The sequence below is a fragment of the Erinaceus europaeus genome, chromosome 7 (genome assembly GCF_950295315.1).
Source record: "Erinaceus europaeus chromosome 7, mEriEur2.1, whole genome shotgun sequence".
NCBI classification, from domain to species: Eukaryota; Metazoa; Chordata; class Mammalia; order Eulipotyphla; family Erinaceidae; genus Erinaceus; species Erinaceus europaeus.
In genome coordinates this window covers 127,956,066-127,983,093 of record NC_080168.1, presented here as the reverse complement: position 1 = coordinate 127,983,093, position 27,028 = coordinate 127,956,066, and the positions used below count along the sequence as shown (strand labels likewise).

The window sequence follows — 27,028 nt, the reverse complement described above, 5'->3', positions numbered from 1 at the left end:
AGGGAAAAAATGAGTAAATAAATGAAGTTAAAAAAAAAAGGAAAAGAAAAGGAGCCTCATCAGTCTCTACTCAGTACTTCAGGTCAATGTGTGTGGTCTGTGAGAACTGTGTTATCAGGGGCTGGTAAACATTGTTTTGGCAGAACCCTGACACAGGAGAGAGAGCCAGGAATGATTAAATGGAAGAACAGCATATGGGACATACTTTGCACAGTCAAATCACATTCCACACGCTCCCCAGGCTCCAGAAAAACCAGGCTTTGATTTTCTAGTGAGCCGTCTGCTTCTGCTTTCTGTTAGCTCTTTCAGTGAGAAGTGGAGGTGGGGAGGGGTGGTATTTGTGAGTGTTTATTTATAACCCTGAGCACATGTTCTCATAGGAAGGCTCTTCAGAAAATGTAAACACAAGCCAGAGGTGACCCGGTGGTGAAGGATTAAATCCTAAGCCTCTGGGGTCAGGCGGTGGTGCAGTGGGTTAAGTGCACGTGGCGCAAAGCACAAGGACCAGCATAAGGATCCCGGTTCAAGCCCCGGCTCCCCACCTGCAGGGGAGTCGCTTCACAGGCGGTGAAGCAGGTCTGCAGGTGTCTGTCTTTCTCTCCTCCTCTCTGTCTTCCCCTCCTCCATTTCTCTCTGTCCTATCCAACAACGACATCAGTAACAATGATAATAATAACCACAACAATGGTAAAATAACCAGGGTAACAAAAGGGAAAAAATGGCCTCCAGGAGCAGTGGATTTGTGGTGCAGGCAACGAGTCCCGGCAATAACCCTGGAGGCAAAAAAAAGAAAATAAATAAATCCTGAACCTCACTTGATTCTTTTTTCTTCTTCTTCTTCTTATCTTTATTTCTTTATTGGATAGAGAAGAAAAGAGACAGAGAGACACCTGCTGTCCTGCTTCACCACTCATAAAGCTTTCCCCCTGAGGTAGGGACCAGGGTCTCAAACCTGGGTCCTTGTACATTCTAACAGGTGCACACAGCCAGATGTGCCCCTCTCACTTGATTCTAATACCTGCCCATCATTTCATAGTCTATTGTGTAAAGCCGATTACTTAACATTTCATAGCTTCTTTATCGATAAATGGTGATGGTGCTTGGTGACACTGGGATTGTAGGAAAGTGGAAAAGAGAGTGATGGCTTAGATCTAGTAGATGTTCCATGAGGGAGCGCTGAAGAAAGATGTGGTAACATTTGCAAAGCACTTAGCATTGTTGGCCAACATGTACTGACCATTAAATAAATGGCAGCTAGTGGTGCAAGTAATGATAGAGTATTAGGAGCAACGGAAGCATATTTTTTTTGATTTAAAGAAGTAAGAGTGGAGGTCAGGGCAGAGGTACACCTGGTTAAGTGCACATAGTACAAAGCACAAGGATCTGGCTTCGAGCTCCCACTCCTCACCTGCGGGGGGACGCTTATTAATGATTGAGAGAGACTACAGGAATATCACCTTGTCATATGACAGAGATAGAACTCAGGCTGCATGACTACAATTCAGAGCTCTAATTACTGTGCACCCATTGCTGGCCCGTGAAGTGACTCCCTTGCGGGTGGGGAGCCAGGAGCCTCGAACCGGGATCCCTACGCTGGTCCTTGCGCTTTGTGCCACCTGCGCTCAACCCAGTGTGCTACCGCCTCCCCCCCCCATATTGGTATTTTTTTCAATTACAGGTGCAAGATCATTTTATGCCTACAGACTTTAGTGTATGTACCTGGAAAAGTACACATTTGGGAGCTGGGTCGAGGTTCACCTTATTGAATGCCCATTTTGTTTTATTTTTTATTTTTGTTTTTTTTCCCTTTTGTTATCTTTGTTGTTTATCGTTGTCATTGTTATTGCTGTCGTTGATGTTGGATATGGCAGAGAGAAATGGAGAGAGGAGGGGAAGACACAGGGAGAGAAAGATAGACACCTGCAGACCTGCTTCACTGCCTGTGAAGCGACCCCCCTGCAGGTGGGGAGCCTGGGGCTAGAACTGGGATCCTGATGCCCATCCTTGCACTTCGTGCCATGTGCGCTTAACCCGCTACACCTCTGCCCAGCTCCCTGAGTGTCCATTTTATGGTGTGCAAGGACCCCGGTTTGAGCCCCAGGTTCCCACCTGCAGGGGCCAAGCCTTGCGTGTGGTGAAGCAGGTCTGTGGGTCTCTCTCTCTCTCCCTCTCTCTCTCTTTATCCACTCCCTTACCTCCCCCCTTCTCTCTTGATGTCTGACTATCTCTATCCAATAAAAAAAATAAGGATAATGGAAAAAATAGTGTTTTGTCTCACAAAAATCTCATCTTTGTTATGCTGAATTTCTTTTTGATAGATTTTCAGCTAATTAAGAAATTATTTCAGGGGCCGGGTGGTGGTGCACCTGGTTGAAAGCACATGTTGCAATGCTCCAGGACCCAGGTTTGAGCCCCCGTCCCCACCTGCGGGGGGGAAAGTTTTGTAAGTGGTGAACCAATGCTGCAGGTGTCTCTCTGTCTTCCCCTTCCTCTCGACTTCTGGCTATCGCTATCCAATAAATAAATTTTAAAAGGAAATTATTTCTACACACACATAAACACATTATCTAAAATATGCATATTATCTAACGTCTTTTAAAATGTTGACACAAGTAATGACTGTGAGTTACTAGAGGTTTTTGCTTTGTTTCGTTTTTCTCAACAGGCTTACTCCTTGGCCCATTTCCATCTAGGTTTGAATCATAAAACTCCTGATAAACTGAGGGCAGGAACAGAGTGTGGACAGATGCATGGGCAGTGCGATATATTTCCAGCAATTGCCCTTTACTTCCCTATTAACAACTTCTGACAAAGAGACTCTCATGCCTGAGGCTCCAAAGTCCCAGGTTCAATCCCCTGCACCACCATAAGCCAGAGCTGAGCAGTACTCTGGTAAAAAAAAAAAAAAAAATTGAAATAAAAATTGAAAAAAACAAAAAACAACTTCTGAAACATCTCTTTATGATTCCAAAAATAAGGGAGTCGGGCTGTAGAGCAGAGGGTTAAGCGCAGGTGGCGCAAAGCACAAGGACCGGCATAAGGACCCCGGTTCAAGCCCCGGCTCCCCACCTGCAGGGGAGTCGCTTCACAGGCAGTGAAGCAGGTCTGCAGGTGTCTATCTTTCTCTCCTCCTCTCTGTCTTCCCCTCCTCTCTCCATTTCTCTCTGTCCTATCCAACAATGACAACAACAATAATAACTACAACAATAAAACAACAAGGGCAACAAAGGGAATAAATAAATAAATATTTTTTTAAAAGTAAAAAAAAAAAAATGATTCCAAAAATAAGTTTCCTTTCCCCTACTGCTCTTTGTAGAAAAATTTAGCTATGCTTAATAACCTAACAATAATTAGTATTCAGTCTTCTCTAAGTGTGGGTTTGAAATTTTGGAATATTTTTAAATTCTAGGGTTACATCCCAGGAAAGTCTTTGTTTATATAAATACTTATAGTTATTAATTGTATGACCAGCCCTTAGACCAAACAAAAATAGACTAATTCCAAATTTAGAGACTCTGAAAGCCATTCAGCATAAGGCAGCGCTTTTGTAATGGAAAAGGCGTTGTGCTCACTCAAATGTCATGTGTTCTCTAATGCCCGCTTTGATTTTCTGTGCACACAAGCTGCAAGACTGCTGTCTGAGACTAGCATTGTTGGAAGGTGGTGGAATCTATGGCCCTGGGAGAAGGAGAAGCAGTCAGAAAAAGGTGGAGAGTCAAAGCCGGTGTCTGGTTAATGGATCCTTCTTTTGCCCCCAACAGTTCTGCCACAGAAAGGGATGAGTGGCTGGAGGCGATTTCCAGGTCAATAGAAGACTACACCAAGAAGAAGACCACATTCGGCCCTGCCAGGAGCCTGGACGAGGTGCCTCTCTCTCTCTCTCTCTCTCTCCTCTCTCCTCTCTCCTCTCTCCTCTCTCCTCTCTCCTCTCTCTCTTTCCTGTCCAGTGAATTTGAAACTATTTTCTTTTTACCTTGGAGAAACTCTTTTTTAAAAATATTTATTTATTTCCTTTTGTTGCCCTTGTTTTATTGTTGTAGTTATTATTATTGTTGTTATTGATGTCATCGTTGTTGGACAGGACAGAGAGAAATGGAGAGAGGAGGGGAAGACAGAAAGGGGGAGAGAAAGACAGACACCTGCAGACCTGCTTCACCGCCTGTGAAGGGACTCCCCTGCAGGTGGGGAGCCGGAGTCTCGAACCGGGATCCTTATGCCGGTCCTTGCGCTCTGCACCACGTGCGCTTAACCCACTGCGCTACCGCCCGACTCCCCGGAGAAACTCTTATAGAGGGCTGGAAACACAATGTGTTTAACAGATTTGAAGGTGTGTATAGTTCCAGAGCTAAATATTTTGCTTTATTAATTTCTGCAGCAATTCTGTGACAGCATATAGTACATTCATATTTATCCTACTCATCAGACATCATTCTAGAAAATTGAGAAAGTACATGATAATTTAAGGAAGGAACTAGTCAGCCATGATGTAATTTTTGCATTAGAACATTAATAGAATTTAATATTCTGAGAGCATGAACAGTACATTGGCCCTTATCTTAGAGAGCATGAACAGTACATTGGCCCTTATCTTATCCTACATGCTAATGATAAATAGCATCGCAGTGTAAGCCACCACTGCAAACAAGAGGTCTGACTGTGTGTACACTACCTATAAGGAGATAACCAGAAGTCTTCCTTTACAGGCAGACTCCGAAAATAAAGAGGAAGTTAGCCCTCTTGGATCAAAAGCTCCCATCTGGATTCCTGATACCAGAGTCACAATGTGTATGATCTGCACTAGTGAATTTACTCTGACCTGGAGAAGACACCATTGCCGGGCCTGTGGAAAAGTTGGTGACAATAACATCTATCAGTGTTGTTAGTTTTAATAGCCCAGGCTGTACGTAGTGAGGGCGCATAATTCACCCCCACAAAAAAAAAATTCTATAGGAAAGGGGGAAAGAAGACTGAGTTATGGGCTGGGGTAGATAGCATAATGGTTCTGCAAAGAGACTCTCATGCCTGAGACTCAGAAGTCCCAGGTTCAATCCCATGAATCACCATAAGCCAGAGCTGAGCAGTGCTATGGTGTAAAATAATAGTAATAATAATAACAATAATAATAATACTGAGTTATACATGATATCTAGGCAAAAAAATTTTTTTCACACACCGGGGCTGTGCACCTGCATGATTCTACCTCTCCCAGTGGACTCTTCCCTCTCCCCCCCTTTAATTTGAGAGAGAGAGAAGGAGAGAGATACTGAGAGAGAAGGGGACATATTTTACTACTTGCAGTGCATAATGTCTGCAGCTAAAAACAGGTAGGAGCCAGTCCCAAGGCCAAGTGTGCTTTCTGCTGGGTGAAGTCTCTCTTCACCCGTGGGGCAATCTTGTGAGGGAACTTACTCTCCCACTCCTAGTCTGCTTAGAATGACAGTAAGTAGACAATTTGTATTACAAACACAAGTTCACAGTTAAATAGATCCTCTACTTATTTTTTAAAGTTTTATTATATGTGAGTGAAATTTTCTTATTCTTTTTTTCCCCCCTGAGCGGTGAATCACCGGCTTCTGGGGAGGACAGGCTTTGAACCTGAAGCTCTGTCTGCTTCAGAGTCCACGGGCAGAGCCACTACACCAGCTTGGCAGTCTGTGAGTGAAATTTTCATGCAAGACCAAGAAGAGGGGGTCGGGCAGTAATGCAGCGGGTTAAGTGAACGTGGTGCAAAGCCCAAGGACTGGTGTAAAGATCCCGGTTTGAGCCCCGGGCTCCCCACCTGCAGAAGAGTCGCTTCACAGATGGTGAAGCAGGTCTGCAGGTGTCTGTCTTTCTCTCCTCCTCTCTGTCTTCCCCTCCTCTCTCCATTTCTCTCTATCCTATTTGAACAATGACATCAACAACAATAATAACCTCAACAAGGCTACAACAACAAGGGCAACAAAGGGGGGGATGGCCTCCAGGAGCAGTGGATTCATGGCCCCAGCAATAACCCTGGAGGCAACAACAAAAAATAAGACTGGGGGGGGGGGGGGAGGCAGGGACATTAGCCCTTTTTTTTTTTTGCCTCCAGGGTTATTGCTGGGGCTAGGTGCCTACACCATAAAACCACTGCTCTTGGAGGTTATTTTTTCCCCTTTTATTGCCCTTGTTGTTTTATCATTGTTGTGGTTATTATTGTTGTTATTGATGTCATTGTTGTTGGATAGGACAGAGAGAAATGGAGAGAGGAGGGGAAGATAGAGGGGGAGAGAAAGACAGACACCTGCAGACCTGCTTCACTGCGTGTGAAACAACTCCCCTGCAGTTCGGGAGCCGGGGGCTTGAACCGGGATCCTTATGCTGCTCCTTGCGCTTCGCACTATGTGCCCTTAACACACTGCACTACCTCCCAACCCGCTGTGGTACCTCCCGACCCCCTCATCAGCTCTTTTTTGTGGTGGTGCTGGGTACTGAACTGGGAATGTTGGAGCCTCCGGCATAAATGCTTTTTTGCATGACCATTAGGCTATCTCCTGTACTCTCTTTGTGACTGGACTTGGTCAGGTCTGCCAAGCTGCAGATGCATAAATACAAAGATGATAAAGGAGGGTGAAAAGCACAGCTAAGACTGGACTTCCCGCTAGCAGGCTCTTTGCGTGTAGTGACTGCCTTAGCACGTCATGTTATAAAGGCAGCATTTAGAATTAATCTTCATATGTGGTTCTATGTAACTTCACTTCATGCCTGAAATCTGTAGATTAATTTGTGAGAGACAGTGACTGTGAAAAGGTTTACAAAAGTAAACAACACTATAAATTGAAGCATATCATATGGTTTGGATGCAAGGGCTATTCCAAGTGATATAATTTCAATGTGTTTTCAGATTGTGTGCCAAGCTTGTTCAGCAAATAAATATGGCCTGGATTACCTGAAGAATCAGCCAGCAAGAGTATGTGAACATTGTTTCCAAGAGCTGCAGAAACTAGGTAATATCAAAGTAAAGACTGTAAACAGTCTAGATTTCACAAACTTTCAGACAGCTTCCTGGGGGTGGAAAAAAAGTTAGGCACCTTAGTAATAAGATTGGTGGTACTCACCTGAAAATATTAATTATTTTACATTCTTAACTCATATTTTATAATTCCTGGAAATTTTGGGCTGAAATCCATTTTTACTCTGTTGCTAAGAAAACCATTTGTAGAGTGGAGGGAAATAACTTAATGATTATGCAAACTCTTAGGCCTGAGGCTCCAACGTCCCAGGTTCAATCCCCCATACCACCATAAACCAGAGTTGAGCAGTGCTCTGGGAGGAAAAAAAAAAGGAGAAAGAATATAGTTTCACATGGCACCCACTAAACTCCTGTGCTGCCTCCTCCCCTCACCCCCAGCCTCCATCTCAGTGATAAACACCATAGTTGTCGAAAGTCTTGGAGACAGCCTGGTTACTTTTTTTTTAACACAAGTTCATGTGTTTCAGTTCTCTGTACTCTACATACAAACAAAACCATCTGGGGGGCCTGGTGGTGCTGCACCTGGCGAAGCGCACATGTTACAATGTGCAAGGATTCAGGTTTGAGCCCCCAGTCCCCACCTGCAGAGGGAAAACTTCGCAAGTGGCGTTTCTTTGCCTGCCCCTCTCCCCTCCCCCTCCCCTCCCCCTCCCCTCCCCTTCTCTCTCTCCCTCTCTCCCTCTCCCTCTGCCTCTCTCTCTCCCTCTCCTTCTCTCTCCCTCTCTCTCTCCCTCTCCTTCTCTCTCTCCCCCTCTGCCTCTCTTTCTCTCTCCCTTTTCTCCCTCTCCCTCTCCCCCCTCCCCCTCTCCTTCTCTCTCTCCCTCTCCCTCTCTCTCTCTCCCTCTCCCCTCCCCCTCTCCCTCTCCTTCTCTCTCTCCCTCTCTCCCTCTGCCTCTCTCTCTCCCTCTCTCCCTCTCCTTCTCTCTCTCCCCCTCTGCCTCTCTCTCTCCCTCTCCTTCTCTCTCTCCCTCTCTCCCTCTGCCTCTCTCTCTCCCTCTCTCCCTCTCCTTCTCTCTCTCCCCCTCTGCCTCTCTCTCTCCCTCTCTCCCTCTCCTTCTCTCTCTCCCCCTCTGCCTCTCTCCCTCTCCTTCTCTCTCTCCCTCTCCCCCTCCCCCTCTCCCCCTCCTTCTCTCTCTCCCTCTCTCCCTTTCCTTCTGCCTCTCTCTCTCTTCTTCTCTCTCCCTCTCCCTTTCTCCCTCTCCCCCTCTCCCTCCCCCTCTTCCTCTCCCTCCCCCTCCCTCCCCCTCTCCCTCTCCCTCCCCCTCCCCCCTCCCCCTCTCCCTCTCTATCACTCCCTTTCCTTTCGACTTCTGGCTGTCTCTATCCAATACATACATAAAGATAATAAGAAAAAAAAATCTGGTAGTTATTTTTCATCTCCTACTTCACTAAGCATAATTACCTCTAGTTCCATCTACTTTGTCCCAGAGGACACAATATCATCTTTTTAAAAATTGAGAGCAGTATATCATTACATATATGTCCCATAGCTTCTTTTTTATGTAAATATTGTATTTATTAATGAGGAAGGTAGGAGGAGAGAGGGAGAGACAGAACCAGACATTCACTCTGGTACATGGGCTGCCAGGGATTGAACTCAGGACCTCCTGCTCCCAGACCACTCCTAGAGCTTCTTTATCCAGTCCTCCATTGATGGGCATTTCGATGTGCTTCCAACTCAAACTGAAGCACATACATAACCATGGTCAGGGACCCGGGCTTGAGACCCTGATCCATACCTGCAGAGGGGAAGTTTTATAAGTTGTGCTGTTATTGGATAGGATAGAGAGAAATCAAGAGGGGTTGGCGGGGGGGGGGGGGGTGGCGGTGGCATACAGACCTGCCTCACCTCTTGCAAAGCAACACCCCTGCAGGCGGGGAGCCCAGGGCTCGAACTGGGATCCTTAGGCCGTTCCTTGAGTTTTGAACCATGTGCACTCAACCAGTTGTGCTACCGCCTGCCCCCTCCTTTCATGGGTATTTTATGAAACTGTTTATTGATTTGAATTCAGGTAAATTGCAGAATGATTATCACTGGCTACATGCGTGTACTTGATTCATTTCAGATCACCAACACTCCCCTAAGACTAGATCTCCTGGAAGTCACAAATCTACTTCAAATGCCTTAACCTCAGTCTTACAGAGTATTCCCTCAGGGAGGAAACAGAAAAAAATACCAGCTGCTCTCAAAGAAGTAAGTGTTTCCACTAAACTCACTCCTGTGTATATAATACACTGTTGTTCTTTGAGAGGGGAAGATGTAAACGCCACTGCTGCGATGGTGTGCGTCTTAGCACCGTTTTCATGCTGGTGACGGATGCGGACACTCTTTCCGGTCTCTCTCATGACCGAAGCATTCAGGAAATGGAGAAGGCTCTCTGGCACTAACAGAAAGTGAAGATGATTTGAGCATACCTGAAGCCTCAAACTCACCCTTCCCGGAAGTTTGTAGAAGATCACGTGTGCTTTGTCAGCATTTTCTGATGGGTGTGTCCTTCAGTCTGGAGGCACTGGTTGGCTCTCCACAGCTGATATCAATGAGAAGATTGGGTTATTGGAAAAGTCATGATGTATTTTCCTGCGCAAAAAATGCATCGTGCTTTTCTGACAACCCAATAGGTTGTTTTTCCACTAAACTTCCTCCCTCTCTTAGTTTCTAAATTCATATTCATGAAAACGAGGTTGTTTTGCTTCCTTACTTGTTGATGTGGCACAGGGAAAGAATTTAAGGCCTTACACATCTAGAAGACCAAGAAGTGACCTGCTTGGCTCAAGCTTTGTTTTTTCTCATCCACCCCACCCCATTCCAAGCTCAACTTTATGCCTTTCCTTTTTTTTTTTTTCTTTCTTTTCCCCTTTTTTCTTGAGAGAGGGCAAAGACACTACATTGTTCCACCATTCAGAGTATTTCTGATGCCATCAATGATGCTAGCATGTGTTTCACCAGCATACTGCTCAGCTCTGGCTTATGGTGGTGTCAAGGATTGAACTTGGGATCTCTGAGCTTCAGGAATGCAAGTCTTTCGCATAGCTTTTATGCTGTCTTTGCAGTCCTCTCTCATGTGATGCCAGGGTTCAAACCCAAAGTCTTACAATAGGTGTGTGCTGCATCTATGAGTTACGTCCTGACCTCAGAAAAATAAGGTTCTTAATCAACCGAAGTAGCTTCCCCGTCTTCTCTCCCTCTCTCCCCCCAGCTCCATATATATGAAATAGCAGCATGGTTCTGCAAAAGACACTCATGCCTGAGGTTCTGAGATCTCAGTCAGTCCCCAGCTCCACCATAAGCCAGAGTTGAGCAGTGCTCTGGTACCTCACTCTCTCTTTTTAAAATATTTTATTATATTTTTGAGAGAGATGCAGAGAGAGAGAGACAGAAACATCAGAGCTCAGCCCTGGCTTTTAGTGGTGCAGGGGACTGAACTTGATACTTTGGAGTTTCAGGCATGAAAGTCTGTCTTCATAACCATTGTGCTAGCTCCTCTACCCACTGGTCTCTGTCTTTCGCTCATTAAAATAATAATAAAATATATATGTGTAATTTTTATTCTCAATGCTGATGTTATAGTTTATAGAAAATAATTCTCAGACTTCCTCCCTTCTTTGATCTAAACTCCACAGCATAGCTACAAGCCTGTTGTAGTCTAGATTAAACTGAAGCTAACTCCAACCCCATTTCATATATCATCCCACCCAAACACAGTTAGCACTCCCACTCTCAAGAATTTGAAAGGAAAGGGGGAGATAGAGAGGGAGAGAGACAGAGAGACACCTGCAGCCCTGCTTCACCACTTGTGAAGCCTCTCTCTTGCAGGTAGGGACCAGGGGCTTGAACTCAGGTTCTTAACCATTGTGATGTGTGCACTTAACCAGATGTGCTACCAACCGCCTCAACCCCCAAATTATATTATTTTTCCAGTAGTTTATGGAAACTTTTTTTTTTTTTTTTTTTTTTACCAGAGCATCACTCAGCTCTGGTTTATGGTGGTATGGGGAATTGAACCTGGGATTATGGAGCCTCAGACATGAGAGTCTGTTTGCATAACCATTATGGTATCTACCTCTGTCCAAAACTCTTCATTTTTAGAATTACATGGGAACTAGAGAGACAGCATAAGTCTGTCATACCATAAACTTTCATACTTGGGCAGGGGTAGATAGCATAATGCTTATGCAAAGAAAATCTCATTGCTAAGGCTCAGAAGTCCCAAATTCAGTCCCCAGTACCACTATAAACAGAGCTGAGCACTTCCTTCTCCTTCTCCTTCTCCTTCTCCTTCTCCTTCTCCTTCTCCTTCTCCTTCTCCTTCTCCTTCTCCTTCTCCTTTTGCCATCAGTATGAATCCACTGCTCCTGGCAGCCATTTTTTCTTCTATTTTTGTCCCCTTCTTATTTTTTATTGGATAGGATAGAGAGATTGAGAGAAGAGGAAGATAGACACCTGCAGACCTGCTCACCTGTGAAACCTCCCTTCTATAGATGATGGGAGCTTGAACCCAGGTCCTTGTGCATGGAGATACGTATGCTTAACTGGCTGTACCACCGCCCGGCCCCCACATATCATTCCTGAGCAAGCAAGGGTCATGTCAATCCTGTCTGCATTATTCCAGTTTTATTAATAGTATGTGTGCTGCCCAATCAGACACTATATTATTTTTGTTGCTATTCTTTCAACTTCTAATAAGCACAGAAATTTTGTTGTCTTAAAACTTATCTGTCAGCTGAGAAATAGTTCAACTGGTAGTAGAATATTGGACTTGTAGGCCTAAGGTACTTGGCTTGACACCCCCCACCCCCGCTGCCCCATAGCCCATAACACAGGGGTGGTCTGACTTGTCTCTCTTCATCTCATATAAAACCTTCTCTCTCGTATGTGAAAAATAATCCTTAATGATAAAATAAACTTGTCTGGAAATTATGAAACTATGCACAGGCTTCGTTTATCTAGGTATCAGCAAACACCGAAGATTCTTCTATGAGCGGCTACTTGTACAGGTCGAAAGGCAATAAAAAGCCTTGGAAACACCTGTGGTTTGTCATAAAAAACAAAGTTCTGTACACATACGCTGCAAGTGAGGTAAGATCTAAGCTCTAAGGATTGCGGGGGGGGGGGGGGGCTTGTTTTGAAGTTTTTTGTCTTGTTTTGTTTTTTAATCAGAGCTCTATTGAGCTCTGGTTTATGGTGGTGGTGGTTGGGGGAGATTGAACCCAGGACTCTGGAGCCTCAGGCATGAGAGTCTGTTTGCATAACCATTGTGCTATCTACCCCCACCTGGGGAGGGTTTGTTTTGTAATGTCAGTTGAAAATCTCTTTTCTTGTATGCGGATATGTTCTTGTTTTGCTTTGCTGTCTTAATACATGTAGTACTCTTGCTTTGTCCCTGGAGAACTCTGACTCAGAAGTGTTAGGCAGCTTCCACAATCCAGGGGTAGTGACCCGAGAGGCGTCACAGTCGGTGAAACTTGGACTCCAGAACTTGAAGTCCTCAGTTCAGTCCCTAACATCGCATGGTCGAAATGATGCTCTGGTCCTCTCTCCTCCTCCACTTCCCCCTCCACCTCCTCCTCCGCTTATTCTCTCATCTATATCTTCAGTAAAGTTTCTATTTCCCCCCTTTTTTAAAATTTTTAAAAAATATTTATTTTCCCTTTTGTTGCCCTTGTTATTTTTCATTGTTGTTTTAGTTATTGTTGTTGTTGTTGTTGTCGTTGTTGGATAGGACAGAGAGAAATGGAGAGAGGAGGGGAAGACAAAGAAGAGGAAAGAAAGACAGACACCTGCAGACCTGCTTTACCGCTTGTGAAGTGACCCCCTTGCAGATGGGAAGCTGGGGGCTCAAACCGGGATCCTTATGCCAGTCCTTGTGCTTTGCGCCACGTGCGCTTAACCCACTGCGCTACCTTTCAACTCTTTTTTTTTTTTTATCTTTATTTCCCCTCCAGGGTTACCATGGGGATCAGTGCCAGCACTATGAATCCTCTATTCCTACTGACCATTTTTCCATTTTTTTTCCTTCTATTTTATTAGATAGGACAGATAGAAATTGAGAGGGGTAAGGGAGACAGAGAGGGAGAGAGAGAAAAACACCTGCAGACCTGCTTACTGCTAATGAAGCAGACCTGCTTCAGGTGAGGAGCAGAGGCCCAAACTCCGGTCCTTACACATAGTATACTATGTGTGCCTAACTGGGTGTGTCCCCTAGATAATTTTTTTTTAAGTAAAAAAAAAGGGGGGCTAGGCTGTGTTGCATCTGGTTAAGTGCACGTTAGAATGCATAAAGACTTGGGTTTGAGGTCCCATCCCCATCTGCAGTAGAGAAAGCTTTGCGAGTGCTGAAGCAGTATTGCAGGTATCTCACCCCCCCCATCTTTCTCTTTCTCTTTATTTTAAATTGTCTTTATTTATTGGATAGAGACAGCCAGAAATTGAGAAGGAAGGGGATGAGACCCTATCACAAACTGCCCACACCGTCTTCCCTCACGATTTCTGCCTGTCATAAGCAATAAGTAGGTAAAGATAATATAAATAGAAAACTAGCATGCACATATATTTGGTGTTGTATGGCTGTGAACTCTGTAAAAGCAGAGGCTCTTACCCTTTATGTCAACATCTCTTGACATCCGCTTGACTGTTCCCAGATTGTACTGATCCTGCTTCAGCACAGATAAGATGAACTTTGTGGGGCCAGGTGGTGACATACTCTGTAGAGCGCACAAGGTAACAAGTACAAGGAGCCAGCTTCAAGTGCTCAGTCCCACCTGCGGGGAAGCTTCACAAGTGGTGAAGCAGTGCTGGACTGATCTCTTTCTCTCCGTCTCTCCCTCTCCCCCATTGTTTCTTTTTTAATTCATTTTTTTATCTTTATTTTTTTGCATAGAGACAGTCAGAAATTGAGAGGAAGGGGGAGAGAGGGAGACAGAGAGACACCTGCAGCCCTGCGTCACCACTTGTGAAGCTTTCCCCCTACAGGTGGGGACCGGGGCTTAAACCTGGGTCCTTGCGCACTGTAACATGTGCGCTCAACCAGGTGCGCCACCACCTGGCCTCTGCGCCCTGTTTCTATCCAAAATCACACATATGCTTTGTTTGGGTTTGTTTTCTGCCTACTTCCTCTAACACGTTTTCCCCAACTCTTCTCATTCTGTGCCCCAGCATAGGAAAAGCACTGATGTAGTGTCCAAACTTTTCCTTAGTGGGATGGGATAAGTCACTTGTTTCTGAGTTATTTTTTCTGCATATATAAAAAATGAAAATAAAATAATTATTACACTTTTTGGTTGTAATGTAATGTGAAATTCAGTGTTTGTGAACACGTTAAGAATTGTCTAGAGGGAGTCGGGCTGTAGTGCAGCGGGTTAAGCGCAGGTGGCGCAAAGCACAAGGATCGGCACAAGGATCCCGGTTCGAACCCCGACTCCCCACCTGCAGGGGAGTCGCTTCACAGGCGGTGAAGCAGGTCTGCAGGTGTCTGTCTTTCTCTCCTCCTCTCTGTCTTCCCCTCCTCTCTCCATTTCTCTCTGTCCTATCCAACAACGACAACAACAATAATAACTACAACAATAAAACAACAAGGGCAACAAAAGGGAATAAGTAAATAAAATAAATATTAAAAAAAAAAAAAAAAAAGAATTGTCTAGAATCCTGTCTGCTACACAGGGTGGGAGGAGATTGATGATTCATCAAAGTTTCCATGAATGACAGATGAACAGTCGTGGTGGAAGTGTCATTCTTTTATATGTGTGCAGGTGGAATTAATTGAAAACTATTTGCGTTCACAAATTTGAATTTATATCAATTAAACACTGTACCTTCATTTGTGTCTTCACATTAGGATGTGGCAGCTCTGGAAAGCCAACCTTTACTAGGATTCACTGTCTCTCAAGTCAAAGACGAGAACTCGGAGTCTAGAGTGTTTCAGCTATTGCACAAAAACATGCTGTTTTATGTATTCAAAGCAGGTGATGCCCATTCAGCTCAGAAGTAAGTACTTAGACTTCTTTGGCTTTGATACTGGAGGGTTCCAGCTGTTGCTGTGATCGTTTGGTTCCAAAATGACCTGCGTTCATGCCTGGGCCAACTCAGAATTTTACTTATAGCTCCAAATTAGAAAGATTTCACAGATTGCTCAAACTCTCTAGAACTGACTTCAAGGCAAAACAAGAGCCTCTGTAATATATCCAGGAGGCAAGAGAGGTGAAGGAAGTAGGGAGTTCTGCCCAAAATGTTCCATCTTCCCATGACCCTGGAGGAAGCCGCGTGCTGCTGCTCAGCTGAAAGGAAGGGGACCGAGACATCTGACTTCCGCTGCAGGGAGTGGAGGGTCTCCTTAACCATTGCCAGGCTTTGGCAATCGATCCAGTGACTCAGTTGTGCCATGCAACAGCAGGAGCTTAAGCAGCTGCTTGCGAGTTGACTTCTTTTGAGACAAGGGTCAAACACATTAGAGGCTCCCCCATGCTGTTCTCAGTGACTGAAGAGAAGGAAATAGATGACATTGTAGCTGAGAAAAGCTGAAATGGCTCTTAGTATTTCCAGAAGAACTCTTATTTGGATAGCATGAGCTTGCATAAACACGGAGAAGAGTATCTTTGTGAAATCTAGTCCTTTCTGAACAAAAAGTTGAGCTCACCTCACTTGATTTTTAATATTTATGTCATGGGCTTCACGAAATATACACTTTCATTTTTTACTAAGAGTTGTTGGCATTTTCTTGATAAACTTTAAAAGAACATGAAAATAGGGAGTCGGGCAGTAGCACAACGGGTTAAGCACACGTGGTGCAAAGTGCAAGGACCGGTTCAAGGATCCTGGCTCGAGCCCCCTGGCTCCCCACCTGCAGGGGAGTCGCTTCACAAGCGGTGAAACAGGTCTACAGGTGTCTTATCTTTCTCTCCCCCTGTCTTCCCCTTCTCTCTCCATTTCTCTGTGTCCTATCTAACAATGACGACATCAATAACAACAATAATAACTACAACAACAATGAAAAACAAGGGCAACAAAAGGGAAAATAAATAAACATTTAAAAAAATTTTTTTAAAGAAGTAAAAAAAAAACATGCGAATAAAAAGAGAACAGTTTAATAAGCAAGTCTTGCACTTTAACAAAATTAATGCACCAGAATTACATGTATTCCTGTATATCCACCACGTACAGTGTCACTCCAGAAGACATTTTTAAGTCTATGTCAGTCATGTGCAAGGATCCAGATTCAAACCCCAATCCCCACCCACAGGGGTGAGTTTCATAAATTAGTAAAGCAATGCTACAGATCTCTTTCTCTCCTTCTTTCTCTTCCCTCTCAATTTCTTTCTGTCTCTACCCAATAATATATATATACATATATATATATCCAGGGTTATCACTGGAGCTCAGAACCTGCACTGCTCCTGGAAGCCATTTTTCCCATTTTTGTTGCCCTTGTTGTTGTTATTGTAATTGTTGTTGGATAGGACAGAAAGAAATCAAGAGAGGAAGGGAGGACAGAGAAAGGGAGAGAAAGACACCTACAGATCTGCTTCATTGCTTGTAAAGCGACCACCCTGCAGGTGGGGAGCCGGGGGCTCAAACCAGGATCCTTATGCCGGTCCTTGCACTTTGTACCATGTGTGCTTAACCTGCTGTGCTAGCGCCCAGCCTCCAATAAATAGAAATATTATATCTGGGAGTCGGGTGGTAGCGCAGTGGGTTAAGTGCATGTGGCGCAAACCACAGGGACTGGCATAGGATCCCGGTTTGAGCCCCTGGCTCCTCACCTGCAGGGGGGCGTCCCTTCACAGGACCCTATTCTTCTCCATTTCTCTCTGTCCTACCTAACACCGATGACATCAATAACTGCAACTACAATAAAAAACAAGGGCAACAAAAGGGAAAATAAATAAGTATAAAAAATATTAAATCTGTGTTAGGATATGGTGATAACTGTTTCTATAAGTAATTCTACTTAGCTACTGAATAATTTGTGTAGGGGTGGTGAGGTGAGGTGTGAGGCCAACTTTAACAACACAACCCCCGCTAGGTCCTCTGTCACCTTTTTCCAGGACCTGTACTCTCTGCACACCCACCCCAGAGTCTTTTACTTCGGTGCAATATACCAACAGAAAGGTCTTAATACATGGTTAGAGTAACTAGATATGCAGGTACAGTTAACACTTCATATTTACGTGTTGGATTATTGCACTTTACAGTTCTAACAGATTTTATCTTATTAACAGGTGGATAGAAGCATTTCAGGAAGGCACAGTATTATAGCATTATTGCTTTCATCTCTTCTGTGATGCCAAAAGGGTGGAATTTCATCAGAATGGAACAAATGCAGTATAAAGACTTAAAAAAAAAGGGACACTGCCAACATAAAGCCAATCAAAATCTAAATCAACAATAAGAAAATATTTTTGCTAGGTATAAGGTAATTTGTAATGTTTGTTTTTTTCATGTATGTTATTTATTAACTTTTTGATGTTTACTTAATGGTCAGAAGTATTTCTGAGATTCACACTGAATTCTAGATAAAAGTCCTTTTGTTTAGAGACCAGAAAACTTTTTACTGTATAATATCAGCTTTTTGTGGTACAGCCCACACTGTTTTTTCCCTGTACTGTGTGGTGTTGCACTGCAATATTCCCACTAGTCTAAGTCTTTGTAAATAAAACACATATGTCAAGAAGCAAATTTTCATGTAATTTATGGTTTAGAAATTATCATTGTTTTAAAATTGCTGATGGAAAAAAATGTATGTCTTTCAATCAACAAAATTAAATGAATTTTTATAGCATTTAATGGAAAAAAAACACAAGACCAACTTCTACCTCAGTAACTGTGAAATGAAATGCCAGTAAGTCACCTAGACCAGCTCTACTGTTATGTGACTTGCATGGCCTGGGATGTTATGTCAACAAGGAATCAGATAAAGGAATCGAATCTACATTTTTATTTGTCAATGAGTAGGAAAGAGGATTATTTTCCCTTGCAGAAGAACATCAATGATCAACTCTACAGCCTTTACATAAATGTGATATTTTTATTTCAGAGCTACCAGTTCAACAAAAACACAAATATATTGTTTTAAAAAATCTAAAGAGTTCTGAGCCCCAATTAATGGTGTTTGTATCTACTAAGAATGCTCTTGTTTCTTATACTGTTAGACTTTTTTAAACTGCACTGGTATCTGGAGAAATGGCTCATCTGCTCTTGTGGCCTCCTATGTCTGAGGTGCTTGGTTCAGTCCCAGAACAGCATGTTGCAAGTACAGTCTGGCTTCTTTCTCTCCTTTCTCTGTCTCCTGTGAAACTCTCTGTAATCAATAAAATCTTTTTTTAAAAAAAGTGGACTAAGATTGCCATATCAGAAGAGCACAAATGCTAACTGAAACTAGTATCGATTTTTAAAGTTTTTTTTTTTTAATCTTTATTTATTTATTGGATAGAGACAGCCAGAAGTCAAGAGGAAAAGGGTTGATAAGAGAGAGAGAGACAGACACCTGCAGCCCTACTTCACCGCTTGTGAAGCTTTCCCCCTGCAGGTGGGGACCTGGGGCTCAAACTCGGGTCCTTGTGCATTGAAACGTGCGCTCAACCAGGTGCACCTCCACCTGGCTCCCTAAAGTTTTATTTTTAAATATCACTTTGTAGAATGCCCTCCCAGATGATTAGAAAAGTCATTTCTTTCTTTAACCAAATGTTAGTGTACCTCATAAGGAAAGACTTATAATTGTTTATAAACACGTGAACAATTTTGTGCATAAAATTGTTGATTAGAAGAAATATGAAATTAAATGTATGGTTCATTTCTGACGTTAAGAAAATAAATTCATTGACAGAGTTTAAACTATGTTAAAAGTAAAGGTTCTCCATTGCACATTTCATATTCTTCATAGCATATTTCATGAAAAGGTACAAGAATGTTTTCTAAGGGATTTCCTCACTCAGGATGATCTTAGCATTGCCAGAAGAAAGCCTGAGGATCCTCCTGAAGCCTCTGAACATGTCTCGTTACAGCAGCAAAGTTCCTGCCAGTCCTGGGTTGGCTGCTGCTGCTTCTGGTCACTTCTTGTTAGGGAATCAGTCACATTCTTGTTGCAACCTTGTTCACAATCCTCACAGTAAACAGAAATGTTTCTCTCACAGCGGGCGGATACTTTTCTTGCAGCTCATCTGTTTGAGTCCAGATGGAATAAGTAAGGCTTCCATACTAAAACGTCCTCACTTTCCAGTGTGTCATTTCTAAGATGCCAGCTCCCCTACCGTGTTTCCTTTGGCTTCATTATTGGTCCCAGCATACTCCAAAGGCGACTTACTTATTTGGAGTTCTTTCACCTTTCTCTCTAACTTTTAATTTTCTTTTTTTGATTATTTTATGCTATGCCCCCAGGGTCATTGTTGGGGCTTGGTGCCAGCGTTATGAACCTACTGCTAGGAAGTCGGGTGGCGCAGCGGGTTAAGCGCAGGTGGCGCAAAGCACAGAGACTGGCCTAAGGATCCCGGTTCGAGCCCCCAGCTCCCCACCTGCAAGGGAGTCGCTTCACAGGCGGTGAAGCAGGTCTGCAGGTGTCTGTCTTTCTCTCCCCCTCTGTCTTCCCCTCCTCTCTCCATTTCTCTCTGTCCTAGCTAACAATGACGACATCAATAACAACAATAACTACAACAACAATAAAAAACAACAAGGGCAACAAAAGGGAAAATGAATAAATATTTAAATAAATAAATAAAAGTCAGGATATTCTTTCAGCTGCTGGTTCAGTTAGCAGCCCATATAAATCTTAATCCTATTACCAGAGGTACCAAATTCAGTCCTACCATAAACCAGACCTGAGCTGTGCTTTGGAGGTCAAAAGGAAGGGGTAGGGAAGAGGACAGCTAACACAAACTGCTGGTAATTCTCCTGCTAAGTACATGTGAAACCCACAGAGAGTCGTGTGGACTAGCTATTGGTCTACTGCTGTGGAGGATTCCGGGGGAAGAAACAACCTGGGAAATGGCACAGTGATACGGGCTCTCAAATATGAGGCGCCTCACATGTGCTTCTTCTTCTAGCGTTTGCCCTTCTTCCGTAGCCAGTCAATGGCTTTGAAAGTGACTGGGATCCCTGTGGATTCAGTCGGCTAGGAAGGATCCTCAGTTTCCCCAATGAATGGGGACTCACGGGATGCACCACGGGAAGGTCGATCCAATGTGCTAGATATTCAGGATCTCTCTCACCTCCCATTGATAAACCTTTTTTTAAAAGAAAAGAAAAATTGTAGACCCTTTTGAGAAAGCTATCAGATTATCATCACACCCACCAAACTGTTTAAAGTGGGGAGTGGGAGGGAGGGAGCTGGCTCACCTGGCAGAGTGCACACCCAGACCCTTCATGGGGACCTGGGCTTGAGCTCCTGGCCACCACAGGAAAGCGCCATGTGTAGTGCCAGGACTGATCTCTGTCTTTGTCTCTGTCGATCTCCCTCTCTGTCCTCCACCTTTTTCAAAAATGATATTTAGGTGGTTGGCGGTAGCGCAACGGGTTAAGCGCATGTGGCACGAAACTCAAGGGCCAGCAGAAGAATCTGGCTTCCGCCCGGGCTCCCCCACCTGTGGGGGACAGGAGGGAGGTCGCTTCACAGGCGGTGAAGCAGGTCTGCAGGTGTCTGTCTTTCTCTCCCCTGCTCTGTCTTCCCCTCCTCTCTCCATTTCTCTCTGTCCTATCCAACAACGAATTGTGTCAACAAGGGCAATAATAATAACCACAACGAAGCTACAACAAGGGCAACAAAAGGGGGAAAAATGGCCTCCAGGAGCGGTGGATTCATGGTGCAGGCACCGAGCCCAGCAATAACCCTGGAGGAGGAAAAAAAAGAGTCCACTAGGAGCAGTGAAGTCATACAAAGTGTCACAGAAGCCCAGATGACAGAAAAAGATAAATTGGAAAGATAGCACGAAGGTTATATAAAAAGACTTCAGTGTTTGAGCAATGTCCCTGCTTCAGCATCCAGTTCCATTGTAAGTCAGAGCTAAGTAGTGCTCTAGTAAAAAAAAAAAAAAAAAATCAACAAGAATCAAATATTATTTCCTTGCCCTCCATCAGTCCCTAATTACTTACTTTAAAATGGCTCAAACATCAACCAAGAATCCTCTTACAAACAATTGTTGTGAAACTACTTTTAAAATATTTCTGATAGTTAACATCTTTACAGGAAAACATTGGGCTCCGTCTATAAATGAGAAATTGTAAGTAGCCCCTAGACCCTCTAAATACTTAAATTACAGTAGCAGTATGTTTCCATCAAACTCAATTCAAATGTCTCTTTTTTACTCTTGAAAAAGAATAGCTGGCCAGGTTCAATCCCCTGCACCACCATAAAACAGAGCTGAGCAGGGGTCTGGTTAAAGAGACAGAAGAGAAGCTGTGAAGCTAAACTAAAAATAACAGGTTAAACTAGAGGAACACTGGCATTCTTTATTTTTTTAATTTTTATATTCAATATTAATTTACAAAATTACATGCCAACAGGAGTACAATTCCACACTGTTCCCACCACCAGAGTTCTGAATCCCAAGTCCCTCCATTGCAAACCCCACGGTTCTCCCAAGGTTGCAGACATGGGTTCACTGTCATCTCTCTATCTGTCTCTATCTGCACAGAATTGCCCCCTTCTTCTTCCAGGTCCAGTCCTCTGTTCCCCTCCAAGCCACTCATGACCCTGTCGCTACATCCAAATCTCTCTCTTCTCTGGGACCTGATGGAGCTAGAGTTCAGAGCCCTCTTAGCCTCTTCCTCTAATCACTTATCTCCTACTGGGAGTATGGGTCAAAGTTGTTTTGGGGGAGCAGAAGGCAGGAGTTCTGGCTTCTGTAATTGCTTCTCCGCTGGATTTGGATGTTGGCAGGTGGATCCACAGCCCCAGCCTGTTTCTATCTTTCCTTAGTGGGGTAGAGCTCTGGAGGGGTGGGGTTGGTGAAATTGGCTGCCCTGAGAAGTCAGGGTGGAATCATGGCAGCATCTGCAGCTTGCTGTCTGGAAGGTGACAGGACATAAAATGAGACCAAAATGGTTAATGAGCAGGAACCAAAAAGTAGGAACAGAGCAGATGAGATTAGGGATCTTAGGGTGGCAGAAAGCTCGGAAGTCCATTTTAGGCATGTTTCTAGGGGCCCACGACTACGGTCAGTTTCACTTGAGTTTAATAGCTGGCATGAAGTTGGATAAAAACATTGTCCGGGGAGTCGGGCAGTAGCTAAGCACACGTGGCGCAAAGCACAAGGACCAGCGTAAGGATCCCGGTTCGAGCCCCTGGCTCCCCACCTGCAGGGGAGTCGCTTCACAGGCGGTGAAGCAGGTCTGCAGGTGTCTGTCTTTCTCTCCCCTCCTCTCTCCATTTCTCTCTGTCCTATCCAACAATGACAACAACAATGACATCAATAACAATAATAACTACAACAATAAAACAAGGGCAACAAAAGGAAATAAATAAATATAAAAATATTTTTAAAAAAAACATTGTCGGGAGTCAGGCAGTAGCACAGTGGGTTAAGCGCAGGTGGCGCAAAGCACAAGGACCAGCATAAAGATCCGGGTTCAAGCCCCCGGCTCCCCACCTGCAGGGGGTTTGCTTCACAGGCAGTGAAGCAGGTCTGCAGGTGTCTGTCTTTCTCTCCCCCTCTCTGTCTTCCCCTCCTCTCTCCATTTCTCTCTGTCCTATCCAACAACAATGACATCAACTACAGCAATTTAAATAACAAGGGCAACAAAAAGGAAAATAAATAATAAAAATAAAAATATATATATTGTCTAAGAAATTGATGTCAGAGTAAAAGAAATGGGCTGCTTCTTCTAGCGTTTGCCAAGAAATGGGCTAGAAAGTTGGATTAGAGCAGAGAGTAGCTGTCATTCTTGAAGAAATTCTGTGTATAGAATTAACTACTGGGGGTTGGGCGGTAGCGCAGCGGGTTAAGCACATGTGGCGCAAAACTCAAGGACCGGTGTAAGGGTCCCGGTTCGAGCCCCCGGCTCCCCACCTGCAGGGGAGTCGCTTCACAGGCGGAGAAGCAGGTCTGCAGGTGTCTTTCTCTCCCCCTCTCTGTCTTCCCCTCTTCTCTCCATTTCTCTCTGTCCTATCCAACAACAAAGGACATCAACAACAACAACAATAACCACAACAAGGCTACAACAACAAGGGCAACAAAAGGAGAAAAAATTGGCCTCCAGGAGCAGTGGATTCATGGTGCAGGCACAGAGCCCCAGCAATAACCCTGGAGGCAAAAAAAAAAAAAAAAAAAAAGAAAAGAATTAACTACTTACCTCATCCACCTGGTCCAGGGCCCAGGGTGTATATCTTTATATTCAGCATGTGAGCCCACGGAACCTCGAAGCCCCCACTGGTCTGAGCTCGCAGCTCACGGTCACAGCTAGGCACAGTGCAGGAGGAACACTAACATTCTTACTCGTCTCTCCGACCAGTGTCCCTCTATCCGTGGCAGCTGAAAATGTAGAGAATTTACTAGAGACCTAGGAAAATTGGAAAAAATGCCTTATCAGGGAGGGGAGATATCATAATGGTTATGCAATGAGGCTCTCATGCCTGAGACTCCAAGATCCCAAGTTCAGTCTCCAGCACCATGGTAAACCAGAGATGACTACTGCTGGGGTTAAATAAATAAATAAATGAACAAAATAGGCTGTCTTTATTTTTGTTGTCGTGGTTTGGGTTTTAAGCCAGATTCATGCTTAGCTCTCACTTGTGGTGGTGCAGGGATTTTTTTTTTTTTTTTTTTAATCACTAGGACTTTACTACCTGGGACAACTTTTTCCTGAGAGGGAGGGAAAGTCACCCTAGTCCTGAAGCTTCCCCAGTGCTGCTGTGGTGAGCTGGTTCATGGCACCCTCCCGGGTGACTTGCCTGCTGGCCCACCCTCCCTCTGCCTTTCTGTACCAGAGCTCAGTTACTCCTTGGTCAGCTTTGGCTTATGCTGTTGCAGGGTTTGAACCTGGGACCTCAGAGTGGACATGAAAGTCTCTTTGCATAACCATTATACTGTCTCCCTGCCTTCAAGCCACTATCTTTTCCCTCCAAGTGGTTGTTGTTTGTTTTTTAATTTAACAGGAAAGCATTCTGGACCCCAGATTCTGCCTCCAAACTCGGGTCTCTTCAGTTGCCTTTGTCCCTTCTGTTGCTGCATAAGTCCTAGCTCAAGCCCTTCTTACCTGTTGCCATCACTGAGATGCCCTTTCTTCTAGCTCCAAGGCATTCTGGGTTTGGTCTCCTTGCAGACGCTGCCAGAGCCGTCTAATCTGGTCTCATCCCTGCTCTTGACAGCCATCAGCGGCTTGGCAGGGAACATTCTTCCTCAGGTGTCATCTGTGCCGGGTAACCAGACCAGACTCGGTGTCCTCTCTCCTCTCCACGGCCGCCTGTCTGAGACACGTCTGCTGGCTGATCCTCGTTCTCCCACGTTCCAGCTCCTTCCCCTACATGCACCCGGTTTGCAGAGGCACACGCGAACACTAATAGACTTCATCTTGGTGCTTATCCTAGTCGCGCCTGGAGAACAGCTGTATCTGGTTCACTGGGGTTCCTCCTGGGCATCCAGTGCCTTGCCTCGCTTGCTGTGTGCAGCTGTTACTGGCTTGATTAATGACTGACAAAGTGCTTGCTGCTTGGTCCCTTCTGATTTGGAAAAGGATCGCCAATACATTCTAGAGCCTGTGTCACTTTTGAGGTGATTTTCTTTCTTCTTTCTAATGTGATTTTTCTACTGGAAAATCTTAATGTGTGATGTTTTCCTTCACTTAATGGAAACATTAGCGTTTAGACGATTTTTTTTTAAGATAAAGGTTGTTGGAAATTTCCAGAAATCATCAATATCTAATTCCCTTGGGGGATGAAGGGAGGTAGCATTCTCTTTTATGTGAGTTGTTCATAGCATATTAAGAACCAATTTTGAAAATACTGTTTTTTTTTTTAATTACTCATAATGTATTTCTACAAACACTTAAAGTTGTAATATTTTCTATTTTATTGTCCATATAGAGATATAGATTCTTTATAAAATATTAGTATTGTAAATAGTGTTAATATGTATGGTTTATACAAAAATAAATTTACATCTACTTTTGATGTCGAGTTTTTGACTTTTTAAAAATTTAATCTCTTTTATTAGTGATTTAATATTGATTTACAAAATTCTGGGGCAACACTATTCCCACTACCAGAGTTCCAGTCCTCATTCCTTCCACTGGAAATTACAGTAGTTTTCCCAAGATTACAGATGTGGATTGACTACTAATTATTATTATTATTATTTTTTAAAAGAATTTATTTACTCATGAGAAAGACAGGAGGAGAGAAAGAACCAGACATCACTCTGGTACATGTGCTGCCGGGGATCGAACTCAGGACCTTATGGTTGAGAATCCAATGCTTTATCCACTGCGCCACCTCCCGGGCCACGTATTAATTCTTTTTTTAAAAAAATTATTTATTCATGAGAAAGACAGGAGGAGAGAAAGAACCAGCCATCACTCTGGTATATGTGCTGTTGGTTGGACCTCATGGTTGAGAATCCAAGGCTCTATCCACTGCTCTATCCACTGCACCACCTCCCAGACCACTTTTTAAAAAAATTTCTTTATTGGGGGATTAATGTTTTATAGTCGACAGTAAATACAATAGCTTGTACATGCATAACATTTCTCAGTTTTCTTTTTTTTAATTTCTTTATTGGGGAATTAATGTTTTATATTCGACAGTAAATACAATAGTTTGTACATGCATAACATTTCTCAGTTTTCCACATAACACTACAACCCCCACTAGGTCCTCTGTCATCCTTCTTGGATCTGTACTCTTCCCCCAAAAAAGCTTTTTTTTTTTTACTCTTTATCATTTTATCATTTTATCTGACACACACACCGAGAAAACCAAAGCACCATTCTGACAGTCAGCATATGTGCTGGGAATCACCAGGACCTTGCACATGCGAATCTTACCCCACCCCAACAGCTTTGATTCTATTTTTTAAACCATCATATATTTTGTTCAGAATTACATGTCTCTAGATGAATCTCACTGACCGATTTTCCTGAATTACCACCCGCAGAATATTACTCCCCCAGAGACTGCTGCTTCCAGGGTGCCTCCTAACCCACACATACTCTAGCTGGAGAATTTCATTTTATTTTTTACTGTGGTACATGTGTGATTCCTCCTCTCCTTGGCCCATTTTTTCATTCTTTTATTTCAGAGATAGATAGGGAGACAGAACAGAGCACTGTTGCACCATCCATGTAGTTAATGGTGGCCTTCTCTTGTGATGCCTTGCTCAGGATAATGCATTCTCTCTACTGGAGGAGTTACCTTGCTGCCCGTGTGTGTGTGTGTGTGTGTGTGTGTGTGTGTGTGTGTGCAGATTATTTAGTGAGAGCACCAGACTGTGTGTGATACAGGGATTAGGTTTGCTACACACATGCAAATCTTGTATTCCATTCTCTACACCTGGACACAACTTCCAAATTTTAATAAATTAATTTATGGGACTGGGTGGTGGCACACTTGGTTGAGCGTACATGTTACAGTGCTCAAGGACCCGGGTTCGAGCCCCTGGCCCAAACCTGCAAGGGGAAAGCAAACTTTGTGAGTGGTGCAGCAGGGCTTCAGGTCTCTCTCTCCCTTCCTATCACTCCTTTCTCTCTCAATTTCTGGCTGTCTCTAGCCAATAAATAAATAAAGATAAAAATATTAAAAAGTTTTAAAAAAATAAATAAATTGATTTATCATGGCTTCAGTGTACTGGACGACATTGTAACAGGCATGCATATTCTATCCAGAGAACACAGAAAAGATCTCAGTGTACTGGGGGGAGACAGCATAATTACGGGGAGATAGACTCTCATGGCTTGGGCTCTGGAGCCCCAGGTTCAATACTCAACCCCCCCCACCCCCATAAGCAGTGCTCTGGTAAGAAAAGAAAAAAAAAAAGCAAAGATCTCAGAGTTGTGGGACTATGTGAGAGCTTGGTAGAGCTTAGGGGAGCTCTCCCATCCTTGGATGGAGGTCTGGAAAG

General features: G+C 43.8%; 1 protein-coding gene across 2 annotated transcripts in view; it reads left to right on the top strand.

Annotated features, from left to right (window-relative positions):
- The window catches only part of FGD6 (FYVE, RhoGEF and PH domain containing 6), a 156,277-nt gene extending 137,086 nt beyond the window's left edge, over positions 1 to 19,191 (top strand). Inside the window, exons 16-22 of one of the 2 annotated variants that reach the window (XM_060195547.1) lie at positions 3,762 to 3,864; positions 4,704 to 4,850; positions 6,866 to 6,968; positions 9,061 to 9,188; positions 11,943 to 12,071; positions 14,827 to 14,975; positions 17,207 to 19,191. In XM_060195547.1, coding sequence (XP_060051530.1) covers positions 3,762 to 3,864; positions 4,704 to 4,850; positions 6,866 to 6,968; positions 9,061 to 9,188; positions 11,943 to 12,071; positions 14,827 to 14,975; positions 17,207 to 17,243 — 796 coding nt within the window. In that variant the 3' untranslated portion in view covers positions 17,244 to 19,191. The remainder of the gene's footprint in view (positions 1 to 3,761; positions 3,865 to 4,703; positions 4,851 to 6,865; positions 6,969 to 9,060; positions 9,189 to 11,942; positions 12,072 to 14,826; positions 14,976 to 17,206) is intronic. The other variant, XM_060195548.1, reaches the window with a different exon arrangement.
- The last annotated feature ends 7,837 nt before the right edge of the window (positions 19,192 to 27,028 follow it).